The following is a 23,143-nucleotide window of genomic DNA, read 5'->3' as shown; positions in this document are numbered from 1 at the left end:
TATTATTTATAAACTTCGTGTTTAATAAGACATAAAATAGGTACAAGTCCCTTGCAAACAACCCGAGTCGTTTAAGTCTTTTGAGTCTTTTAATATAACGACTGAGTCTTATTAATAAAAACTCGAACTCCCCAGTCTTAATTTTAGAGTCGAGTCCTGTAAACTGGAGTCGAGTCGTTATAAAACGCCTTAGAAGACTGAGTCTCTTTATCACTAGGCGCGATAGAGCAAATCTATAGGCACCTTGTATTGATCACATGTGTCTGTTGCTACCACTGTCTGTTTTGGTGAAATTACAGGCGCATGGGACTTGTCAACTTATGTCTCAGGGTGTCGGGTCGTAGTGGCAGTGCCCCTCAGATCTTTGCGGTTTAATAAAGCTGTGAGTGACACTGCAATTGTTATGGACAGGCATGTAGCTTTCCATCAGGCGCACGACTTGTTCGTCCCGTCACTTGATGTGATAAAAAAAACACATTTGCTCGATTTGTTTGATCGCAAGTGTCGATCGACAAATCTGTAAGCTTGATATTATAAAAAAAGCGCGGATGCACGTTTAATAAGTTGAATATTTATATGTTTTATTGTAGAATCAACGTCTTCAAATCAAATTCAAGCTATTAATGGGCAGGCATTACAGTACAGAATGATACCTCGGCAATCTTCGTATTTTGTCGTCTGCTGTCGTTACTCTGTGCACTTGGTGCAGTCCGGACGCATTTAATCGATTTGGAAATATGCTTTTAATATACAGGGTTATTTTTAAAATATTAACAACCTTGCAGAACTAGATTACAAACATCGTTAACACGCGTCAGACGTGTGCCAAATATAGGTCTTGAAAGACCTATCTGAGCTCATCCGCCATTTTCGCTTTGTATGGTATGGTTGTGTCATTCTTTCGTGCAAATTATCAAAATCCTAGAAAAATGCCTTGTTGAGCTGTTTTGGAGTGCAAAAATGGTAGCCACACCAAAAATATTACTCGTGGTGGTATTTCTTATCATCGGAAAGTCTTATATTAATAAATTTTCAATTAAGTATCAGTTTATCGAAATATTTTTTTGTTACAAGAAACGAAAGTAAAGCTTATACCCTTGCAATATAATTTATATTTTGGAGAACTAAATTAAAAAGTCGTCGTCGGTCAGTTACAAACCGCTAGATGGCAGCACATTGGTTGAAATTTCAATGTAATATCAGAACGTCGTAACCTGTCATCGAGTATATAACCCAGATGTTATGCTCGTAACCTGTGTAATAACTTTCAACGATATGCTAACAGAGTAAAGTTTAAATTATATTAAATCCAGAATTTGTTATTTCTTTTTAAATTTGTAACTACGACCAATCAAGTAGTGTTTCAAATGAATAATGTGTGAGTTTTGGCAACATCGGTTCTGATAGGAATCGAGGCCTATGGCACTTCCATTGCTTTTTTTCTTCCATGGTAGCACTTATTCCCTATTTCAGTTATAAGTTTTTTAGCATGCTTGGTGTATCGTTAAGGAGTAAATGTTATTATAAGACGTACCGGATTCAAACTGTTATAGATGATACATCTAATAATTACTATACAGACATAGAAATTTGTATTCGGGTGCATCCGAAGATTGCCGACAACGAGACGTTAAGAAAATTTATCCTGCAAATGAGTTTATCCATGACGTCACGCGTTAACGCGAGAACTTGATTTTTTGCGGAATTTTGGGGTTAAAAAAAGGTATATGCTGTGTGTATTAAATAAACATTTAGAATTTAAAAGTGTATGTTGTGTACTCTTGTTTAATTAATTAATGTTGTGTACTATGTTTCTAATCGTGTATTGACCGGCAATTTAAATTATGTTGAGCGCATTATGAAATATTAGTTTTCTTGCTCTGAAATTAAATTCTTCAGTAGACTAGTTAAAAAATTTTCATATACGAGTGGTTATTTTTTTACTCTTAATTCAAGTTTACATTTCTTCCAAATATGATTTCAAAAGATATTCCTTTTTTTTACATGTGATAATAGTAAGTTTGCATTTTTTTTAAATTCCAAAATATCGAGTTACCAATTTAAACCTAGTCTACTAAGTGTTTATTTTCAAATTGGAAATTTTCTCTTTATTATATAATTGTTAAGTTCAAAATAATGCATTTAGCATTATTTTGTCTTGTAAGCTTGCAAAAGCTCTTTTTTAAACAAAAAATGGGCTATAAGAAACGGTGTTGCTTTCAAGAAATAAAAATGCGAATTAATAATGAATATCTTGTTTTAATTATTCTTTACGTCTAGTTACAATAAACTAGTTTAATTACGATACAAATACGAGTGTGCAAAACCACTAAATTCAAGTACTTAATACTAGGAATTTTTACCCTCTAGGGTATGAGTCTATAAATTCATCACACATTAATAGCAAACTTATTGTTATACTGTACACGAATTATTCGTCAGAGTCAGAGCCTGACCCAGTTGAATGCTAGAGAATTGTCAGGTTAATTCTCCGGTCATGAATCGTGTCCATATGTCGAGTTTTGACCGCACGCTGGGCATCGAATGGCGTTCGGAATGCGACCCGCGCATCGCCAGTCGGTTGTCCCCTCTCGTTATACCGCCTTATGATGTCATCCTGCGTCAACTCGAACTCGGAGAAGAAACTCATTAACTCATCAACTGTTGCTCTGAACGGGACGTTTTCCATTGATACAACGCATCCTGGTGCCCCGAAATCTTCGAGTGTGGGATCTTGGTCGTCATCCCTTATCTCTCTCGGATCGCGACCGTTCTCGAAACCACCTCGGCCTCTGCTGAAACCTCGTCCACGCCCACGGTCGAACCCTCGACCGCCTCTATCGACACCTCTGTCGAAACCACCACGACCACGGTACCCACCTCCGCGCATTCCGTCGTAACCACCACGAAAGAAACCACCTCTGTCATAGCCTCCTCTATCGAATCCGCGACCTCTAAATCCCCCTCGTGGGGTAAAGCCACCGCGAGGAGCGTCGAAGTATGGTGGAGGTCCTAGTAGACCTTCACGTATTTCAGGCTGCTTGGGACCTTCCAAGGCTTCTTCAACTACGCTGCGTGTGACTAAGTCTACCGTAATGCGACATCCTTCCAAACTATGGCCATGCTTACTTGCCGCCATACGAGCTTCCTGTGTGGAACGGAATTCACAAAAACAATCTCCCGAAGGCATGCCATTCGCATCCAACATCAAGTGTATTCTAGCTGGAACGGCACCAGTATCAGAGAGGAATTTCACGATCGTTCTATCGGTAGCTTCTCGCGGTAGACCTTTCATGAGAACACAATCGAGAGGTTCATTGTCGAAGTCATTGGCGAGTTGATTGCGCTGTGGCGGAATACTTGGAGCCATTTGAGGCATTTGTTGGTTGGGATTGGGATAAGCTGGTCTATTAGCCCAATTGGCCACAGCAGTACGGGGATCCATGCTGTTAGTTGGGAAGCCAGTAAATCTCGGGTCTTGGACGGATCCTATGAACTGCTGTTGTTGTGGTACGAATGGGGTACCGAACATTCCTGGAGTTTGCTGTTGGGGTGGTATGCTACCAGGAGGGCCTGTGTTGTCGAATTGCGGCCGACGTTGCCGCGGATCTCTAGGCACAGCAGGCTCTCTTTCCACTGGCGGCGTTTGAATTTTAGGCTCACTTTCAATATTAACATTTTGTTTTTGCACACCATGACGTGGATCCGTAGACATCATTTTGTCGTTTTGTATTGCTTTTTCTTTGTCATACTCCTCATCGCTTACGGGAGTTATTGTTGGCTGACGTCTTCCGAATACGTATCTCTCTTTTCGCTCCAGTACAGTTCTTGCGTCTTCAGGTTTTACGAATTGCACGAAAGCGATTTTACTTCGCGTCATGCGACAATCATTGAGCATTATTGACAAGAGAGAGAAATCGCTAAAAGTTTTGATTATGTCATGTTCTTTTACGAAGTTAGGCAAGTCTGTGAGTTTAAGTACATTAAATGGAGGTCCGGGACTCTCTTGCTGTTCTGGTACAGTTATGCTTTCATTCTCGTCATTATCTTCACGGTAGGGAAGGAAAGAATCAACGGCCGCTTCATATGTTTCATCATCTAAATTTTCCACAACAACTTGTGCTCCTTTTAATTCATTGTTCTTACGCTGCAAGGCGAGTTGTTTTGAGCGGGGATCGCAGAAGCGCACGAATATGTTTCCTGTACGGCGGCCCATATTATCATTAATCATTTTTATCCCATGCTTATCAATCATGAATGGGAAAAAGCGCCGCACATCGCCGTAGCTAGTGTGATTAGGAGCGTTTCTTATAGCGACGCAACACTCTCGTGGTGTATCATTGTTATCAAACCGTGAATTACGACCATCGCGGCGGAAATTATTGACACCCCCGCGGCCAACGTTAGTCGCGCCTCCACGGCCACCGTTGAAACGACCTCCATTCTGTTGGTCGTTTCCTTGAAATGCATTTGGATTCCGTTTCTTACCCAACTCTTGCAGTTTGTTAAAAGTATCCGTCATAGCGGGATCGTTAAACCGATTAGAATCTAGTCCTACTGGACTAAGTTGCATCATAAGATTCGGTTGCATCATTTGCATAGGTGGTACATTTTGATTGACAACACCAAAAGCAGGCGGTGGCGGTGCTGCGGGTGAGTCCAGTTGTGGAATATCAAAGGATTTTTCATTCTGTGGAGATTTGCGTTCGGCTCGTCTATCGCGCGAGCGGCGAGACGGCGAGCGATCCCTGGAGCGACTGCGATCTTTCCTGTCGCGTTTTCGGTCGCGCCTGTCTCTGCTACGACTACGATCGCGGCGTCTTCTCTCTCTAGAGCGGGATCTATCACGCCGATCTCTCTTTCGGTCTTTCCTGTCCCTATCCCTCGATCGTGAACGAGATCTAGATCTGCGTCGATCTTTTTCCTTGCTCTTTTTACGTTCAGACTTTTCCTCATCCCTCTCAGGCTCTTCTGGTGTTATTATCGGTGGGCTAATCATTGGAGCTGGGGGTTCAATAACAGCTGGTTGTGGGATTTCTTGCGGGTTGCCAATGCCGGGTATCCCGAAACCCGAGAGGTTGTTTCCTAAAGCTGTAGCGAATGGCGTTAGCGCAGGTGTGGTTTGTATGTTGGGGATGTTTGGTTGGACTGTTGTTATAGTTGTTGCTGGTGGAACAATAGGCGCAGGCGTGGGTACAACGGCAGGTGCTGGCGTTGGAGCTGCAGTCAGGGAGAGAATGGGGACGGTTTGCCGTGCCGCTTCAATGACTTTATGCATTTCTGAGCGGGAGCTGAGTAGCAACTTCACCTGTATCTCCTTGATTTTCCCCCCGTCCAGCATCATCGCCTGACGCGCATCTTCATCCGTACTGTAACAATGCAGACGATACTTTGTTATTTACATGAATGTTTTATTGTTCTATAATGTGTAGGTATAATATAAAATTCACCGCACAACACCCTCTTGTTATAACACCTCTGCTTTGTGTTCATTATTGAAACACACGTTAATGTTTAAAACAATACGAACTTTTAATAAAACTTTAGATAAGTCTATTGGTATTGGTGCAACGGGCTAGTTTCCGCAGCTCGACGTCGAGGCACCGATTTTGCGTGTGGATAAGTCTAATTTAAATAAACTAAAACGCACGTTGATCATACATAGGTTTGAAACTTACAATTCCTCTTTTTACGTCGGGGGTGAACATTCGTTTACGTTTTCACTCTCTGTAGGGCTAGCACGACAGGGCGCGACTAGCACTAGGCGACATAAAGTGCGGTACACCTACTATTATTCACGTATAGACATCTCGTGCTTTATGTCGCTCTCACACAAGCGGCGCCCTCTAATAGCCCTCTAGCCCTACAGATCCTAAGGCTAAAACATTGCGGCGAAACAGAAAGAATTTTTTAACGATATCAAATGTCAAAATGTTTTCGAGCATGCGCGAGAATTCCGCGAAAAACTTTGACTCGATCTAGTTTGTACGTTACGCATTAGACGCATAAAGTTCAATAATGCTACGTACAATATCGTTACAAAAATTCGCTTCCATTCTGTTCCGCCGCAATAAATATAGTCTAAGCACTCACGTACCCACACGCACAAGCACACACACGCGCGCACACACACACACGCGCACTCATACACACACAAACGCTGATTTTAATATTTTTGTAATCTTGAACGATGTAATGAGAAATGTGTATTGAATGATTACATGGTTTATGTAATTTAATACGTGTAGCGAATGAAGAGCGGTGCCTCCTGACACAGGTTGTCCTTTAAAGGAGGCTCCAGTCACTATTGTATAAGAAAGAATGTTTTTAAGAAATAAAGATTTTATTATATGTATTTCACGGGACCCTTAGGGCGCATTTAGTCGTCACGAATTCCATCGCGCTCACCGATTGTTTTATTCAGAGGAATTTAAATGTATTTGCCTAGTAAATAGAATTCAGATTCGCCAGTTATGTACATAATATATATAAATACTTTCGCCTCGTGTAACTGGGCGCTAAACCTTCAAAACCGGAACACAGTAATGTTGACATTACCTACTGCTTGGCGGCAGTACTACCCTGGATGAACTTTTCACAAATAGCTCTACTGCTACTAAAACTGATTTAATTCCGCCTTCCCCATTCCACCATTGTGGGATTAGATGCAGACTGGGGTTCCACGCTTATGTTGTGGGTATTCCAAAGATTCGTACCAAGCGTTTAGCTTCCAAATTTATATGGACAACGGCTAAGAGTGGAATTCCCTGCCTGCAATTTTGTTTTCCGAACGCTATATTACTTGGGTCTTTTCACGGCGAGAGTGAACAGGCGTTATTTAAGTGTGCATGTTACATGGTCGAGCTGATCGTCGCTCTCCAACAGGCGGGATGGATCTCAACTGCACATGAACCGAAAATCCGTAGATGCTATAAATTGTATACTAGGCAATCCTCACACGAAACGATTACTATTTGTTAAATTGACTTTCCAGCAGGCCCAGCAGCGCCGCCCAGACATGTAAACTATACTTTAGAAGACGATGGAACTGACATTGTACAAAAGTTGCTAAATAAATTAAGATTTAAAAAACTCAAGCACTAAGCTGGACTACGCATTTATTGACCGTTTTATAAAAATTAAGACGAAACAGGAGGTTTGGTGGGTACTAAACATATGAAATAGCGCTTATTCCCAGTTGCCACCACTGGCTTTGTTCCCACTAGCGATAATGGGAAAAGAAGTCCCATATGTTAACCAGGTGGTGACAAACGGGATAAAAAAATCTCAGTTGTTGCCAGTAGTGATTTCTACTGGCGACAAATGGGAAAAAAAAACCCCATATGCCACCAGGTGGCGACAAACGGGATAAAAAGATCTGTTGTTGCCACTGGCGGCTAATGAAATTTAAAATATCCCAGTAGTAAAAAAAAAACAAAAGAAATAAAAAAATCCTATTAATGTAAGTTTGTTGCCGCCATCGAAAGGAAATACAATTTGAGTTAATAACATCTATACTTTTATCATTGAACTCGATATTTAGAGAGAGAATAGAGAATGTAGATTCTGCCACAGGGCAGATCAAACTCCTGTTCATCTACTCACCCAATACTACCCCCTAATGGGCGTGTGAAGTTCCATACTGGGAAGGCACGTGCCACAACTAAAGGACATTAAATCTGTCGGAGCCAGGAAATTTTTTCAGTTCTTCAATGCCGACGGCATTGGTTTTGCACTGTAATTAGTGGTGATCACAATAGATCAGTCAATAGTCGCAGTGATGAGGGGATGCCTGGGCCCTAAACGAAGTCACCCTAATAATTATAAGTAATTGTGATGGTATTCTTATCTTAAATAAGGTGTGATCACACTGGGACAAATCTTGTAACACTAACTAATAATCTGAAACTATTTTCTTTTCGGATTTAAATCGAGTACATTTGTTTTTTTCAAACAAACCAACGTTTCAGGCTCTTTCAAGTTCCATGGTCACGAATGACTAAGGTAATATTTATGCATAACTAATAATTGTGAACTAAAGTTGCAAGTTACTTAAGAGGGAGCATGCCAAAAAAGTTTTGAAATTTGTGAAACAAATATATGCCTGAAGTTCGCGTGACATGCGACAGATGTTGAATTTTTCGCATTAAAAGTACCAAATTCGTTTTAGCGGAATAACTGTAAAACTAAAGGGATTTAAAAAAATCCGTAGTGACAGTTGTCGATCATGCATAAATATAATTAATTATCTAATTTTTGTCCTAATAACCTACAGCATTTCGAGGATAAATCGAAAAAATGTGAAAATTAGAGGTCATTTCGTGATTTTTATCTATCGAGGAAACTTTATTGTTTTATGTTTCTGATTAATGTCTATGCTTGAATATATCGTGTAGTTACTCATACAATATTTTATTTTTAACTTTAAAGTGGATATACCCCTCTAAAATCAAATCGAAGATTAGGAATTTTTCGTCTGCTCCCTCTTAAAGTGACGGACTTCTTTTGTAAGGATCTGGGGTTTACTTGCAAAAAAAGTCCATTTCCTAAATTTGTAGGTAATTAATATAGCGATTTCAATGTATGTAAGTTGCTCTGTGAAATAAAGATCTTTTTAATTTTGAGAGGTGTCAATTTATGATTAACAGGTACCAAGGTATCTACGGTAAACGGAAGTCCTCTCCATGAAAAGAGAGTCAATCTTTATTAAAAAAATAATTACATATAAATAATAATAATAACGCCCACACTCAACATAGCCTTGCACTAGGGAAACCCTGTGTCGCAGGTGCCATGGACACACACATAGACAACTACAAATTACACCCAAACTCACGAGAGAAATAAATGTAGGCCATACAAATGTTTATCTCCGCCCGGGAATCGAACCTGGGACCTCTACGTGGCAGTCCGGCATGGTAACCGTTCGGCCACGGAGGCAGTTATCAGCACTAGGCTTCGTTAAGTGGTAAAAAAAAGTATGGTAACTGAATTATCTCTGAACAGAAGAGTACTAAAAAAACCCACCTCAAAAGTTCGTGGAATTACCCACATCTATTTGCTAAGTTTTATTGAAATCGGTTACCGGAAAGTGCGCGAAAGTGGATTCATCCCCTAGTTTGTCACACTTGGAGATGGATTATTTTCTTCAAATTTAAACGGGACCAATACTGAGGTACCCTCATTCCGACAAAAAAAAAATCATAAAACTCAGTTCACGAAAAGAGTTATCGCGTAACATATGTACATATAAAAAAAACTAAAAAAAAATACTGTGGCATTGAGAATCTCCTCCTTCTTTGAAATAGGTTAAAAACTGAGATTCACAAGAGATTTCGTCAAAAATTTCTAACCTAAAAAAATCCCGGCCTGTATGGCTTCCAGAAAGTAGGTATCTGACCTTGATTTTGCAAACATAAACTTAGCTTAAGTCAGTGAATCTGTCAATTTATGTTAAAAAAAACGACAGTATGTATCATAATTCAAGGCGTCGAATTAGTCCCTGCCCTTAGACTAATTCCATTACTTCAGGGCCCCAAATCTACTAATTAAAATGTTGTTGAGTTGTTTTGAGTGTGTGACTCAAAAAATAATAGAAAATCTCTCAAATTCACTGAGATTATATTGGAGTGGCAATGATAGCATTCATTCAATAACTAACAATCGATGTTGCCGTCCTTTTTAAATTGTTTTATTATATTATATATGACTACGTTATTGACGTGCTATCGAAATTGCCACTGAAGAGCAGGATACCAAAAAAATGCAATGGCAGTTGAATAGTAGCTCGATGCTGCTCTCAACTTTTAGCAGAATTACACAATGACGTATCTAGTTCCGTTGCACAGGAGGCTAATTTCGAAGAAAAATGAGTATAGTCTGATATGCTGTTGACTGTACAAAATCCTGCCACAGACACCCTATCGACACATATCGCGGTTTTTTTTATAACATCAAGCGACGGGACGAACAAGTCGCTCGCCTGATGGTAAACTACACGCATCGAGTATATAAACTCGATGGCTATACGCCTGTCCTTAACAGTTACAGTGCCACTCAGAGCTTTAAGTCGCAAAGATCTGAGGGGCACTGCCACTGCGCCTGTCGTGAGATATAAGGTGTTCCATGTGCCTGTAATTTCACCATTGAGATGATTTAATACTAGTAGACTTGGGCCCAGACCTCTTGAATTTAACAATCAAGTTAAATATGTCGTAGAGAATAGTGCGAGCCTTTTTAGTTGGCTCGCACTATTCTCTACGACATTTGTGTATAGTACACATATTAAGACTACCATAGTATACTCGTGTATACAAAAATCGTTTTTATTTGCTAAAAGAAATCATGGTACACCTTTTAAATTCGATTAGATTACTTCTGTACACGACTGTACTTACTGACAGTTAAAGTACGAGGACCTGTAAGTACCCCGCTTCGCCTAGGTGGAGCACGGGTCTGAATATCCTACAGACGTGTATTTCGGCCTGTGCGAAGTAGAATCCTATATGAATTGACATTAGATAATGGACTTGACAGCTAAACGTTACCCACACAATAAATACTCCGTGCGTGAATTGCTAGGGTTAATACATTTCGAAAAACAGCTTATTTTTTACTATATTACATACGCAGCCTGTAAAAAATAGGTCCCACGAGTACACAGCTGTCCGATTGAATAGGCAGTTTCGGCAGTGTCCGCCACTGTAGACATCTTTTCGTAGCTGGCATGTACGGGGTATGTACGTCAGGCCTATGTTTATTTTTTAAAACATCAACTGACGGGACAAACACTGATCACACACTTGACAAGTATCTGTAGTTACAGGTACTTTAACGTTTGCTCGAATTTTCATAACCTCGAAAGTAATTTTCAGAGGAAAACGTGTTTTTTTTAAACCTAACTTAACCTAACCTAATCGTGTCTGCGACAAACATGCAACATATCCTGAAAGAACAACGGTTTCGTTATAATTCGGTTTTCGGTGTAATGAAAATTCGAACAAACGTTATTTCGGAAAAAAAATATTCGAGTTTGTGATAGGTTGCCGTAGTTACACCAGCACCCTTCACAACCGAACGTGGCAGTAGGTGCTTCCTTTCCTGGACGAGCTCTTTCGCGAGAAACTCTACTCAAAGGATTTTGTTTGTATATTACTCTCATCGGCAACTTTCTGATCGGTCTGTTACATTTGACTGGTAACTTTCTACGTCATTCTTTTTATTACTAACAAAATGGTATAACCAATTCTTAACATCATTTTGGTATGAGTAGATACTGAGTTTTACAAATTTCAGAAGACAAAAAAGAATATTAAGATAAGAACAAATTGGCCCTTAAATACTTATGTAGTTATAGCAGGTACATTTGAGGATGGCGCTAAAACTGGAAACGGCTTTGTTCTGGATATGAAACTAACAATGTTTGTGTTGTGATATGCTTTTAAGCAGAAAGCCAAATTTATATGCGAGGAAAATATGACCACGAATTCGAAAAAAATGCAGGGTAAACGATTAAGTTGTGTGCCTACAGTTATAATTTAAAAAAGTTCCTTGAATATTGTCTTCAACTTCACAGATAGATAATACTATATAAAGAGTAGAGGGACTTATTCTCTTTTTAGTGACTGTATAGTCTTTCATATTTGTAAGAGAATGCAGCTTTTTAGTCAGATTCTTTTATTTGCTTATATTGTGTAAATATGTGTATGTACTTCAATACAATCGGTATCTTAGCTTTAGCCAATAAGTTTTAAAATTCTATCTTGCCGATACTACAGACAACAAGTTAGCAAAACAAACATTCTACTAATGTTAAGATACCCTTTTCATTACAATTTAAAATAATAAAACCCGGTAGTGAAGGTGAAGATGCCTGTCCTTGAAGGTCACGCGTGATTCATTCAAGGTTACTTAAGAACTATACAATCTGTGCAGGTGGTTCATGTAACGATGTAGTTAAACTTCCCATCTTAAGGTGTTTAAATAACTATGCAGACCATATGGTTTTGCTCAGCGAACATTGCATGTGGTTTACGAAAGTTGTTGCTTATATGTTAGGAGTACGCCATGCAACAATGGCTTAAATATGATGAAACCAAAAGCCAACACGTGTTGTTTGAATCCAGCTGTAACCGGATATCAGAGGTGCCAGCCATTATTCTGAATGGTTATTCCCCTAGAGAGGGTGATATTTTTAGTAAGTAGCTGTCATATTATGTACAATATGTACACTGAGCGGGAATGGAAAGCTGTTGGTGAGAATTCTCTGTAATTTCGCGCCCTGTACACAAAAAGTTAAACTAACATTGTTTATAGTACTTTCCCATTTACGTGCAGCTTATGGAGGAAGTGGGGCCAATAGGGCTGTTCGGTTTCAATATAACGCGTTCCGGGTGCTGGTAGGGTTGCCCTACTTCTGTAGTAGGTACTTCAGGGAAGTTGGCTGAAGCATGCGTGGACTGCTTTTGTACAAACATGCTCAAGTAAAGCACGTCTCTGGTGCGCCGGGTGCAGGCCAGTTTCAACACTATCTTGCGGTCGATAGCAGACAGGCTCGACTGTCCATTTCTGAGGCATTGCTGTGAATTGCATACCTACGTCTAGCAATGTGTATAATTTTGTACCTACTAACATTAGTAATAAAATAACAACAATACGAGTTGTTTCTGTTTTACGATAGCACAAGTCCTGTGTCTGGTGGTAAGCGACACGCCTGTCCATAGCAGTTGCAGTAATGTAACCTTACTTGAAACAAATTATTATTAATAAACAACCAATACCAATTTTCTCAGTATGTTTTAGCACCGTGGTCACACTAAACGTTTGCTTTGTACAGGGTCAAGAGCACGTCAAGCTTGACATTAAAAGTTTAAATTGAATTAACTCTATGCCGCTTGCAATAAGAACGGTCCAAAGTGTCAAGCTTGATGTGCTCTTGACTGTACGTTCCTATGTCCCCAACGTTTTAGCATCAATCGTGTTGACGTACCCATTAATATAAGGGGACACGTTTAGCAAGGACGCAGTGTTAAAGCATTCTGACAAATGGATTCCAAGTCGTAAGGGACAATGCCTACTATTTATCACGCAGTAGGATGTAGTATTTCGCTATGTATTGCAAAATGCTGTCGTAAAACCTACCTACGACGGCATAGCAGGGAGTTTTTAGGTGAGGAATAGTAATCTACCTTAACGTTAGGACGTTATAGTTGAAATTTCAATTATAATGGTAATAGCTACAAAAAGAAAACTGCGGTAAGGATTCTTCGGCAGGCATCCGAAGGTTATACAGCCAAAACCTTATCCTTCTTGGAGTATGGTTCTCTTCTCCTTCATCTTGACTACCATTTTTAAATATACAAACGGCTTGCAACGTTAACGCGACGGTACATTTCGACATGCCTAGGATACCGCGTCATAATCGCTGTCAGTGTGTCGAAGGAATGCCATCCCGTCCCGGTGATGGGCGCAGGGGCCTTAGTGTGGCACTTATAAATAAATATTATTATTTATTTATAATGTATTATAAGTAGTAGACTCCACATACGTTGCTCTGATCCCAAATTAAGTATCTAAAGCTCTTGTGTTATGGAAATAGGAAACAACGACAGTACCTACTAGACCTGTGTCGGTCAATTATTTTTGATAACCCGGGTAATGATCCGTGCGTAATCTGATCGGGTCAAATGATTCGATCATATGTTCGAACTTTTAGCGGGTCACCCGTCCCTCACGATACTTCCATATGGCGTTTAAAAGTGTCAAATTATACAATTAGCTTTTATTCTGTCCTGCCGATGGGTAATACAAAGTTAAATGCATCATTGATAAACCACACTTAGGACACTAAAATTTCTTTCTCGGAAAAGTAACACCTACAATCATTGACTTACAAATAAATGGACGACGGGTCTAATACAAACACCACGAAAAAAATGTCTCAAGTCAACCTATTTAAACGTAGTGACATGTAAAGGAATATGAAAAAGCTAAAACGTTGAATTTAAATTGTAATGTCATCGCAGTACTGTCTAATTTTGCTTGCTTCGCTGTCAGTCGAACAAACGAAGACTAAAGCGTGAATGACGCTCTGTATACGATTTTAACGCCCTGTACGAGTAAGTTCGGACACTTTTTAGCGCGGACCCGACGTCCATATAATTGTAAGTCAATGCCTACAATGCAAAAAACTTATGAGCATTCAAAATTACTAATTTATTATTCATTAATATTTTAATATTAGCTAGTGCACTCGTAAATAAATACAACATACCGAAAAATAGATTCAACTTACAAAATTATCATGTAATGGACACTACGCCACGGAGCAATACGGATGAATGATTGACAGACTCATTGATACGTTAACCCGTTGACTCGTTGATAATGTCGAATATTGCGCGCATGACCCGTGTAACTCTAAACTGATCGGGTTATATAGAAGCTACTAACCCGGGTTATTGGGTCACGGGTACTGTTGGAATCATTTTGATTCGATCGACCACGATCGACACACGTCAAGTACATACCACAAACACCCAGACCCGAGATTCAGTATTATAAAAAACAAAGGCTAAATTATTTCAATTGTACTAATTCATCAGTAAATTAAAGTAGATACTCAGGTTACCTAAATTGTTTGTGAATTGGAATCTTAAAGAAAACCTGATTCAAGTTACGAATATAGGTACTTGGGTTTCAGAATTAAGTTGAACGTTTGGAATATCAGTAATTTTTTACCTAGTTGATTGTGATGAAGCCTGAAAACCAGGCAATTGCTTATAATTTTTTTACAAGTTTTAGTTTTACCGTTCTCAAATGTATTGCGCGTTTGTAAAAATACCAAGTCACGGTATGAACAAGTCGTGCGTCTGGTGATAAGCGGCACGCCTGTCCATAACAGTTGCAGTGCCTGCCGCTAAAGAGTTTTAAATCGTAAATGTCTTATGGGCATTGCCACAGCGCCCGTCATTGAGAACTAAGTTGACAACGTTGTCCCACGTGCCTGTAATCTCAATTAGAACGCAGTAATGCGCACATTACTGCTTGGCAGCAGAACTACCCTGGACGAACTCTTTCACAAGGAGCTCTACTGTTACTTAATCATAAATTGAAAATGAAACTATTGACTGACTGCCGTTAGCCGTGACCGTAAGACACCCATCATCATTGCTTTATTTGAAAAAAACAAACATTTTATTTAGATCGGAAAAAAGTTATAGTTTTACAAAGATCGAACATAAAGAAAACATCCTTCGGTCGAACTGCACTCGAATCAGTGTCTGTTGCCATGCCGGACATCGTTTTCTATATTTATCAATAATAATCTTCACAAAAAACATGATAGTTACTAAATACCATGCATGATATTCAATGAATAAATATTACGCAATTAGTTAATTACCCTTAGTAGAAACCAATTAAGTTTGTTACTGTTTAAATTACCATATACATTTACGTCTTTATATGTAAGTGTTGTAAGAAGTAGGTTGGATTAAATTATACAAACTTTTTGTACGATTCCAGCTGTAAAACACATTTCAATAATCTAGATATAGCACAGAACCAGTGTTTGCGCATAGCTCGGTACAGATTATTTATAACGTAACAGGAACATCTGCGATTGATGAGATTGATTTTGATTGCCTCTCCCAATCGGAACAGCATCTTTTCCAAGTCGAGGCGCATAACTTCGATTCGCAACTGGCCGATCGGAATTTGAAATTTCTAATCGGAAGATTGATTTAACTCAGAAATCTATCTGATTTCGAGACTACCCGAATCAATTCAGATTTGATTCAAAATCAGGACGCTGTTCCCGGGTGTCTTTCGCGCGCACACCATTTAGTACCTACTTGTTGTTCGCGGTGCCCACTTTAGCTGCGAATAGACGTCCAAGGCGCAATACGCACTCAAAGAAAGCCAACATTGGACGGCTCACTACGCGCGAGCTGCGAATGCGCGCAGTGTTCGCGCCGCGAACAACAAGTACAGTCAAGAGCACGTCAAGCTTCACAATTTGTACTATGGGCCGTTGTTATCGTAAGCGACAGAGTTGGATTTAAATCTTAAGTGTCAAGCTTGACGTGCTCTTGACCCTGTACTAAATGGACACCCGGGAACGGGTGTTCGTAGTTTAAAGCGCGCAGCACGCACGCGTACCGTCCACAGTTGATGGTGTTGCGTTACTAATATTACTGCGAAACCTATTGCAATTGACATTGCTAAATATTGTCTACGAACGAGCAGAAGGGTAATCTTCCGCTCGTTCGTAGACAATATTTAGCCGGTAAAACCCGATTAATCCGTTCATGAAACGTACTTAACATATAGATGTTCAATGTAAATCATTACGTTGTTGGCAATTCTATAAGGAGAAACCATGGACGGCTACACAGAGAGCAGTTGGAAATGGTACTGCAATGCCCGTTGTTGGTTTTTCAAGATGCTTATAGCGATACGGGGTACCCCATACTATATAATATTTTGATTTAATTATATTGTAATCTCCGTTACTGTCCATGAACTGGTTAAAGTGTAAATTATAACCAGATTAGCAGCTTACTAGACCAATTATTTACTTTAGAGCAGGATACATATTCTCGTATACTATAAGGATACAAGCAACCGGCAATTAGAAGCGAGTATTCTATTTTCATACAATTGCGGTTGCCGTAACGGTCGACAGTGTTCGACTGCCGCAACTGGCGATTGTGTCGATTTCATATTAATTGTATGAAAATTGAATATTCGTTTCTAGTTGCCGGTTGCTTGTATCCATTACAAGCCACGTTTAGGCGACGTCAAAGAGTAACCCCTTCTTGTCCACGTGCATGACTCGTTAAAAAATAAACCGGTTTCAATAAGTAAACAGCTAGAAATGTTTTCTGATATGGTTTAGCAATATCGAAGATTGGTTTGGTAGATTAATATAGGTGATAAGTAAGATTGATTTAGGCGATATATATCAACAGATGAGAGTATGTGCAATTAATTCATATAAGAAAAATATATTAATTTTGATAAGATTTTCACCGACGGGGAGGTTTAAAGGATGAAGATGGAGTCGGTGCAGCCTTCTACGATGTTTAGAACGGCAACCACACTTGTCTCAGAACCACATCGAAAATATAAATTACCTACGCATGCCAAGATGATAGCTATCGTGGAAGCTCTGTCACACGTGATAGAAGACATTCCATATATAGTATTGATTCCGACTGATTCGAAGAGCCCGCTACATACTTGTAGTTGTATTCGATGTACCTACCTCGTTTGTACGAGGTCTGCCAATTGCTTACAATATTATCCAAGTTGACTGCACAAAAGGAAAAGATGATGCTCCAGTGGATTCCATCCCACACTGGTATACCAGGTAACGTACCAGGTACAGTGCTAGTCTTATCATATTTTTCAGAAAGGTTGGATTCGGTAAAAGATTTCTGCCGAGAAATGTGAAGAGCATTTTGAAGGCAGGTCACTGGGTACAGAAGTATGTATGGTACAGAACAATACAATCTGGTCTGTAGCGGAGTTTGCAAGTAATGCTGGTGTACTAATACTAGGGAGCCTTTGTCATGGCGCACTGGCTTTGATCTGGACATATTCCGCTAAATAACTGAAGGTATATAAAGAGGAAAGTGAATTCTCATAGCTGGGCGTAGAGTGACCGCCTATACAATGTGATGGCAAAATTGTCATGTAAATTGAAGGTCGTAAGTACGTTTCTAAGCATTCTCTTTTATACAAAGAACCTACCTTAAGTTTTCTCACAGATACTTTTCTCAGATGTTTAGCATAAGGAAGTAACCTCAAAATCCTAAAATAAGCGGCTTGATGTCGAGTTGCAAAATCCTTAAAAATAAATGGATTTTACAATTTCATAAAATTTTTTATGAATTCAATGAAAAAAGATTAAATTTAATTCTAGATTACAAAAGTTTAAATAAACACAATGCCTCCCAAAACAATATCAATAATTGTTTATAAAAATTAAAAACAAAAGTTGCAGTTATATCACGTCAAAATGAAAATAATACACGTTCTAACAATTTTTGACGCTCATCTCCGCATCAAAGGTCACATACGTCACTCAGCATGCTGGAGTTCAGCTCAGCAGTAGTATGCCAACGGTTTCTCGTATTAAACTAACTTTGGACAATGTGGCAGGAGTGCAGCAGTATGAACGATAATCATAACCTAAATTACCGATGACAATGATATCTATATAGACATTGACTTACAAATAAATGGACGACGAGTCTAATACAAAAACCACGAAAAAAATGTCCCAAATCAACCTATTTAAACGTAGTGACATGTAAAGGAATATGAAAAAGCTAAAACGTTGAATTTAAATTGTAACGTCATCGCAGTATTGTCTAAGACTAGAGCGTGAATGACGCTCTGTATACGATTTTAACGCCCTATAAGTTCGGACACTTTTTAGCGCGGACCCGACGTCCATATAACTGTAAGTCAATGTGTATAGAAGTAATTTATAAATCATTACGAATACACAAGAAATGACGCTATTTTTCGGATCTAAACCGCATATAGTTGGTTTTTTTTTTAAACAAACCAACATTTCGGGCCCTTTACAGGACCCATGGTCATACAGTATTTAGAAATAATTCCTATACAGTTTACTTACCTCAATGGCAATTTCCACCAGGATCCTAACCAGGGGGTCTACTCTCGATCTCCGTCCGAAACAATTACTGTCAAATAAGTAATATTCGACAAAATTAAAAGACAAGTATCAAGAATGAAGCTTCATTCGCATCACGCGTCTTTTCATTTGATGTATTGCTTATTTGACAGTAATTGTTTCGGACGGACATCGAGAGTAGATCCCCAGTTTGTAACCGTAGGCAAATAATCTTTGTTTCAGAGAGCACATGGCGTGTGCGACAGTAATCATCAGCAGCTTGGTTTTGATTGCCTCTCCCGGTCGGAAACTGCGGCTTTTCCGAGTCGAGACGCATAATTGCGATTCACAACTGGCCGATCAAAAACTCTTGGCATTTCTAATCGGAACAATAATTGATTTAACTCACAAATTAGAAAGATACAGTAGGAATCAAGTTCATCTTCTCGCTCAGAAACCCTTCTGATTTCTAGACTATCCCGAATTCAATCAAAATCAGGACGCTGGCCGGGGAATGTCAGCATTCAATATGCAAGCCCTACGCGCAAACAATTAAAGATTCCCCGCAAATGTCACAGCCGCCGTGTGACAACAACGAACAGTCGAACGCAGACCTGCCATTTTACCTTATGTGAGAGGTGTTACAGAGATTCATGATCAAGATTTCTTAGTGCCCGAGACACGTGAAATGTAACATCCTGTTACAGGATGCGGGAGTTTGCGAGTGCGGTCTCTCTAACATTGTACAGACCCGCGTCTGGACATAGCGTAAAAAAGTCTGCAGTCTGCTAGCAACTCATGGACAACCTACACATTCAATTCGACAAAACTCAGGTTTTTCAAAAGAAGTCCGTTTTCTGCCCAGGATGCTGCGAGAGGCTTAAAGTAACAGGGAAGATGGTTTCTCCATACCACTAGTTACGGATCCACTCTGATGAACAATCCCAAAGCTGTAAAGACTGTAGTATTTATTTTATTTCTAATTTCCGTTTAATTTAAACGTAATTTCATTCATATAAAATATTTGTAAGCCGTATTGGAATGTTCGTCAGTAAATTAAAAATAAGGTATTTAAATTGGCCATAACTGGTTGGCGACTTTACCATCTCAGTCAGCGTGACCATGGGACCTGAAAAGTGCCCGACCGAGACGTCTTCATTTCCTATGTGTAACATTCGCGAAAATCTAAGAACTTAATACATTACGAATACACTTGATTTACATTCTAGACAGTTAATTAGTTTAAACTGTGTCTCCGTCATGAGTTTTTTTGTAACCGCGTTAAGTCGCTAGTAACCGCAGCTATATTTGTATGGTAATATCTGCAGACAATATCAAACTTCCTGCAAATATTCTACAAAGTGCCTCGCTACTTCAAAATTTAACTTATGATATTACAAAATATGTCGAGCAAAAACTTGGCTTAAATAAATAAACTGACTCCGGCGCCGAGCGGTTCCCATGCTGCTACGCAGAGGTTCCTGGATCGATCCCCAGGCCGGGAGAAATATTTGTATGGCCTACATTTATTTCTGTCATGACTTTGGGTGTAATTTGTGGTTGTCTATATGTGTGTCACAGTGTACAGGGTTTCCCTAGTGCGGGGCTGTGAGTGTGTGCGTTATTATTATTAAATACTTTAGTTATCCATTAGTCTAGTAAAACTGTTTAAGTTTAAAACATAACATATAAAGATATTGTAAGCGGTATTAGTTTTTGTCTATTAATCAATTTGTTTAGATTAGATCATACTATACTAACTGTAAACGTAACTGTTGAACAGATGAATTTAACAGCACGAGTTTACAAGAGATGTGAGCGACGTGGTACCAACAACCAATCGCGCTAGGCTGTCTGTCACGTTTCGAAGCTCGCATACAGCCTCCAGCCTCGTTCTAGCTAGAATACATCTCTGCTCAGCTTTCGATGAGTGACACTGCTCACCACGCCTTTCGCATTCTCCTTGTTCTTTTATAGACCATTGTACACTCAGGAATTTCACTATACTGATATAGACAATCATTCCAAAGTCGTTGGTTCATGGTGATTATAAAAATTCGTAGAACAAAAATTAGGACGAAAAATAGCCCAGATTGTATCCATGTAAACAATGAAATGAGACTCAAAAAAACACAACAAAATACAGTGCTTCTATTTTCTCAATGTCCGTCTCAATGTGTCGGCGATCGTCGGAATACCGAATGCACACGAATATTAATTTCCATGCCCATTATTATTAGATTTCAAATCTATAATAATTTTAATTTTGAATATCGTATGATATTGTTGTTTTGCTTGATTTCCATATGAACTAGGTATATAGAGCTGTAAAACTATTTCCCTACGTTTAATAACATTTACTCCATGTTAATAAGCAAACTAACAAAAAATAAAGTGTGCTTCTTTTATATAACTAAAAATGAATATTTTCCGGTTATTAATCATTTCAATTCAGTCCCTATCTGAAAGCATATCTTCGTCTGATATAGCTATAAATAAAAAATGTAATAGCAGATCTGGGGCCTTGCCATGAGCTCTTATTACAGTTCAGTACAGGTTCGTAACGACAAAAAAGCGAGATGGTGATATACACTTCATGTAGCGCTGTCTCACAACGATTTATTTTACGTCCTAAACTGAATCGTAATAAGAGTTCATGGTAAGGCCCCAGTACCTCCAAGTTAACTGAAAGCGTCCGGTCTGTAAAGGCCAATTGACTTTTTTGAATTGAATCTGTAAAGACATTGAGAAAATAGAAGCACTGTACGTACTTTCTTGCTAAGTATCAATTTCGTGACCTTCAAATTGGATGTCCAATATGAAAAATAAACGGACTCCACAACAACAGTGCAAGAAATGAAGCAGTATTCCTACTGCAACACGGCCGGTTTATTAATGCTCATTATGGCATAAGTCAACCAGTGGTGTAACAGAAACAGAACGATGTCGTTGGTAAACCAAGTAGGATTATTTGGACTAGAGTTTTTGTTACTCTGTACATCATCGAAGTTTAAATTTAAGTAGTGCTTGCAAAACAAATACATTGGATCCAATCCTATTTTGATTGCAAGAAGAACAGCAAGTACAATCACAATTTTTGTACGTCTGTATAACTGTTTAGATAGAAGAAACGTTAAGAAGTAAGCAATGTTCGCTTCGTAGCTTTCACACTCCTTTGAGTATTTAATAAACTTAATTTTTAAAGCGTTTACGCAAAAATCAAAGTACTTGAAACATTTGCAGGTGACAACCGAAACTGAACAAAGTGCCACAGACTAAGAATAAATTTTGGATAATTTTGCAAGTACCTACGTAAAAAAGGTGATTCAAACAAATAAGAAAAAGTTAGTCTATCTAGTAATTCCCGGTTTTGATGATCAGTGTTACCTTACAACGATTCATATTTTAAGCTAACAATTCAATTTCTGGATTCCGAGATACTGCACGTTTGCGAACTTTGGATTCTTCGAAAGTTACTAGCTCTGCCATCAAGAGGTCTCTTGATGGAGGCAATCCCCAGACTATCAGTTTTCGCATACCGTGCCTAACAGTCCATCTTAGAGTGCAAATTTCGAAGTACTGCCACCTTACCTATTTCTGCCGCCAAGCAATAATGTGAGCATTACTGGGTTCCGGTTTTGAAGGGTACGGAAGCTGGTGAAATTACAGGCACATAGGACATGTCAACTTTTAAAAAAAACTTATTTCAGAGTGACGGGTGTTAATAAAACTACTATGGACAGACGTGTCGCTTACCACCAGGAGCACGACTTGTTCGTCCCGTTATTTGGTAGGTATCATAAAAAAGTCAGAACTGGTACTTAAGTAAGTATCTATACAATGCCTATAGACTTTGGCGGATCCATGAAAACTGCCAGATTGTTCTCAAGTAACTAATGTGCAGTAATATACAAACAGGTATATACCTACTCACGTCCTTGGATTCCCATTGGGACTTATTAGTATTAAATACAATATTCAAATACTATATCGACTATTGAAAGATTGGGTGGAAGAAAAGTTGGTTGGCTAGTTTCAGAAGTGTGGTACATGTTCTAGTTCTGAAAGCTGTAGAACTATGGCGCATTTTTACACCGTTCACCGATTTAGGAAGTCATCGGTTAGCGTACTCCGTCTGTTGCCATTTTATAGTACGGCGGTCAGCAATCTTAGTTGACGCACATCATAATATTATTTTTGCGCAATTTAATGTAAAAAGAAACAAACGGAATACTTGTGTACTTATTACCAGCTCCATGATGTTTGTGCAGATGTCGATACAACAATTGTCTTAAATAAAAATTATATCCCAGAAGAGATTCTTCCCAGCCCGTGCTTTACAATATCGAGCACACGGCGGCTCGGGATAAAAAATCCTGGTCAACAAAAGGGTTCCTATACGAAAATGCTTGAATTTTTTTTTTCAGGAAGACTTTTGTATTGATTAGTTACGCTGCCAACAGATGGACTGCACGTCTGCAGGATTGCGTGCAA

The 23,143-nt window shown here is 39.1% G+C and overlaps 1 protein-coding gene across 1 annotated transcript in view; it reads right to left on the bottom strand.

Moving 5' to 3' along the window:
- Positions 1-2,251: 2,251 nt before the first annotated feature.
- The window catches only part of LOC113225362, a 33,639-nt gene continuing 12,747 nt past the window's right edge, over positions 2,252-23,143 (bottom strand). Inside the window, exon 3 of the mRNA XM_026457646.1 lies at positions 2,252-5,369. Within this exon, the coding sequence (XP_026313431.1) occupies positions 2,468-5,369 (2,902 nt within the window). The 3' untranslated portion in view covers positions 2,252-2,467. The remainder of the gene's footprint in view (positions 5,370-23,143) is intronic.

Source organism: Hyposmocoma kahamanoa, unplaced genomic scaffold (assembly GCF_003589595.1).
Source record: "Hyposmocoma kahamanoa isolate Upper Pololo Valley unplaced genomic scaffold, ASM358959v1 160, whole genome shotgun sequence".
In the NCBI taxonomy this organism is placed as follows: Eukaryota; Metazoa; Arthropoda; class Insecta; order Lepidoptera; family Cosmopterigidae; genus Hyposmocoma; species Hyposmocoma kahamanoa.
This window is presented reverse-complemented; position numbering and strand designations above follow the sequence as displayed.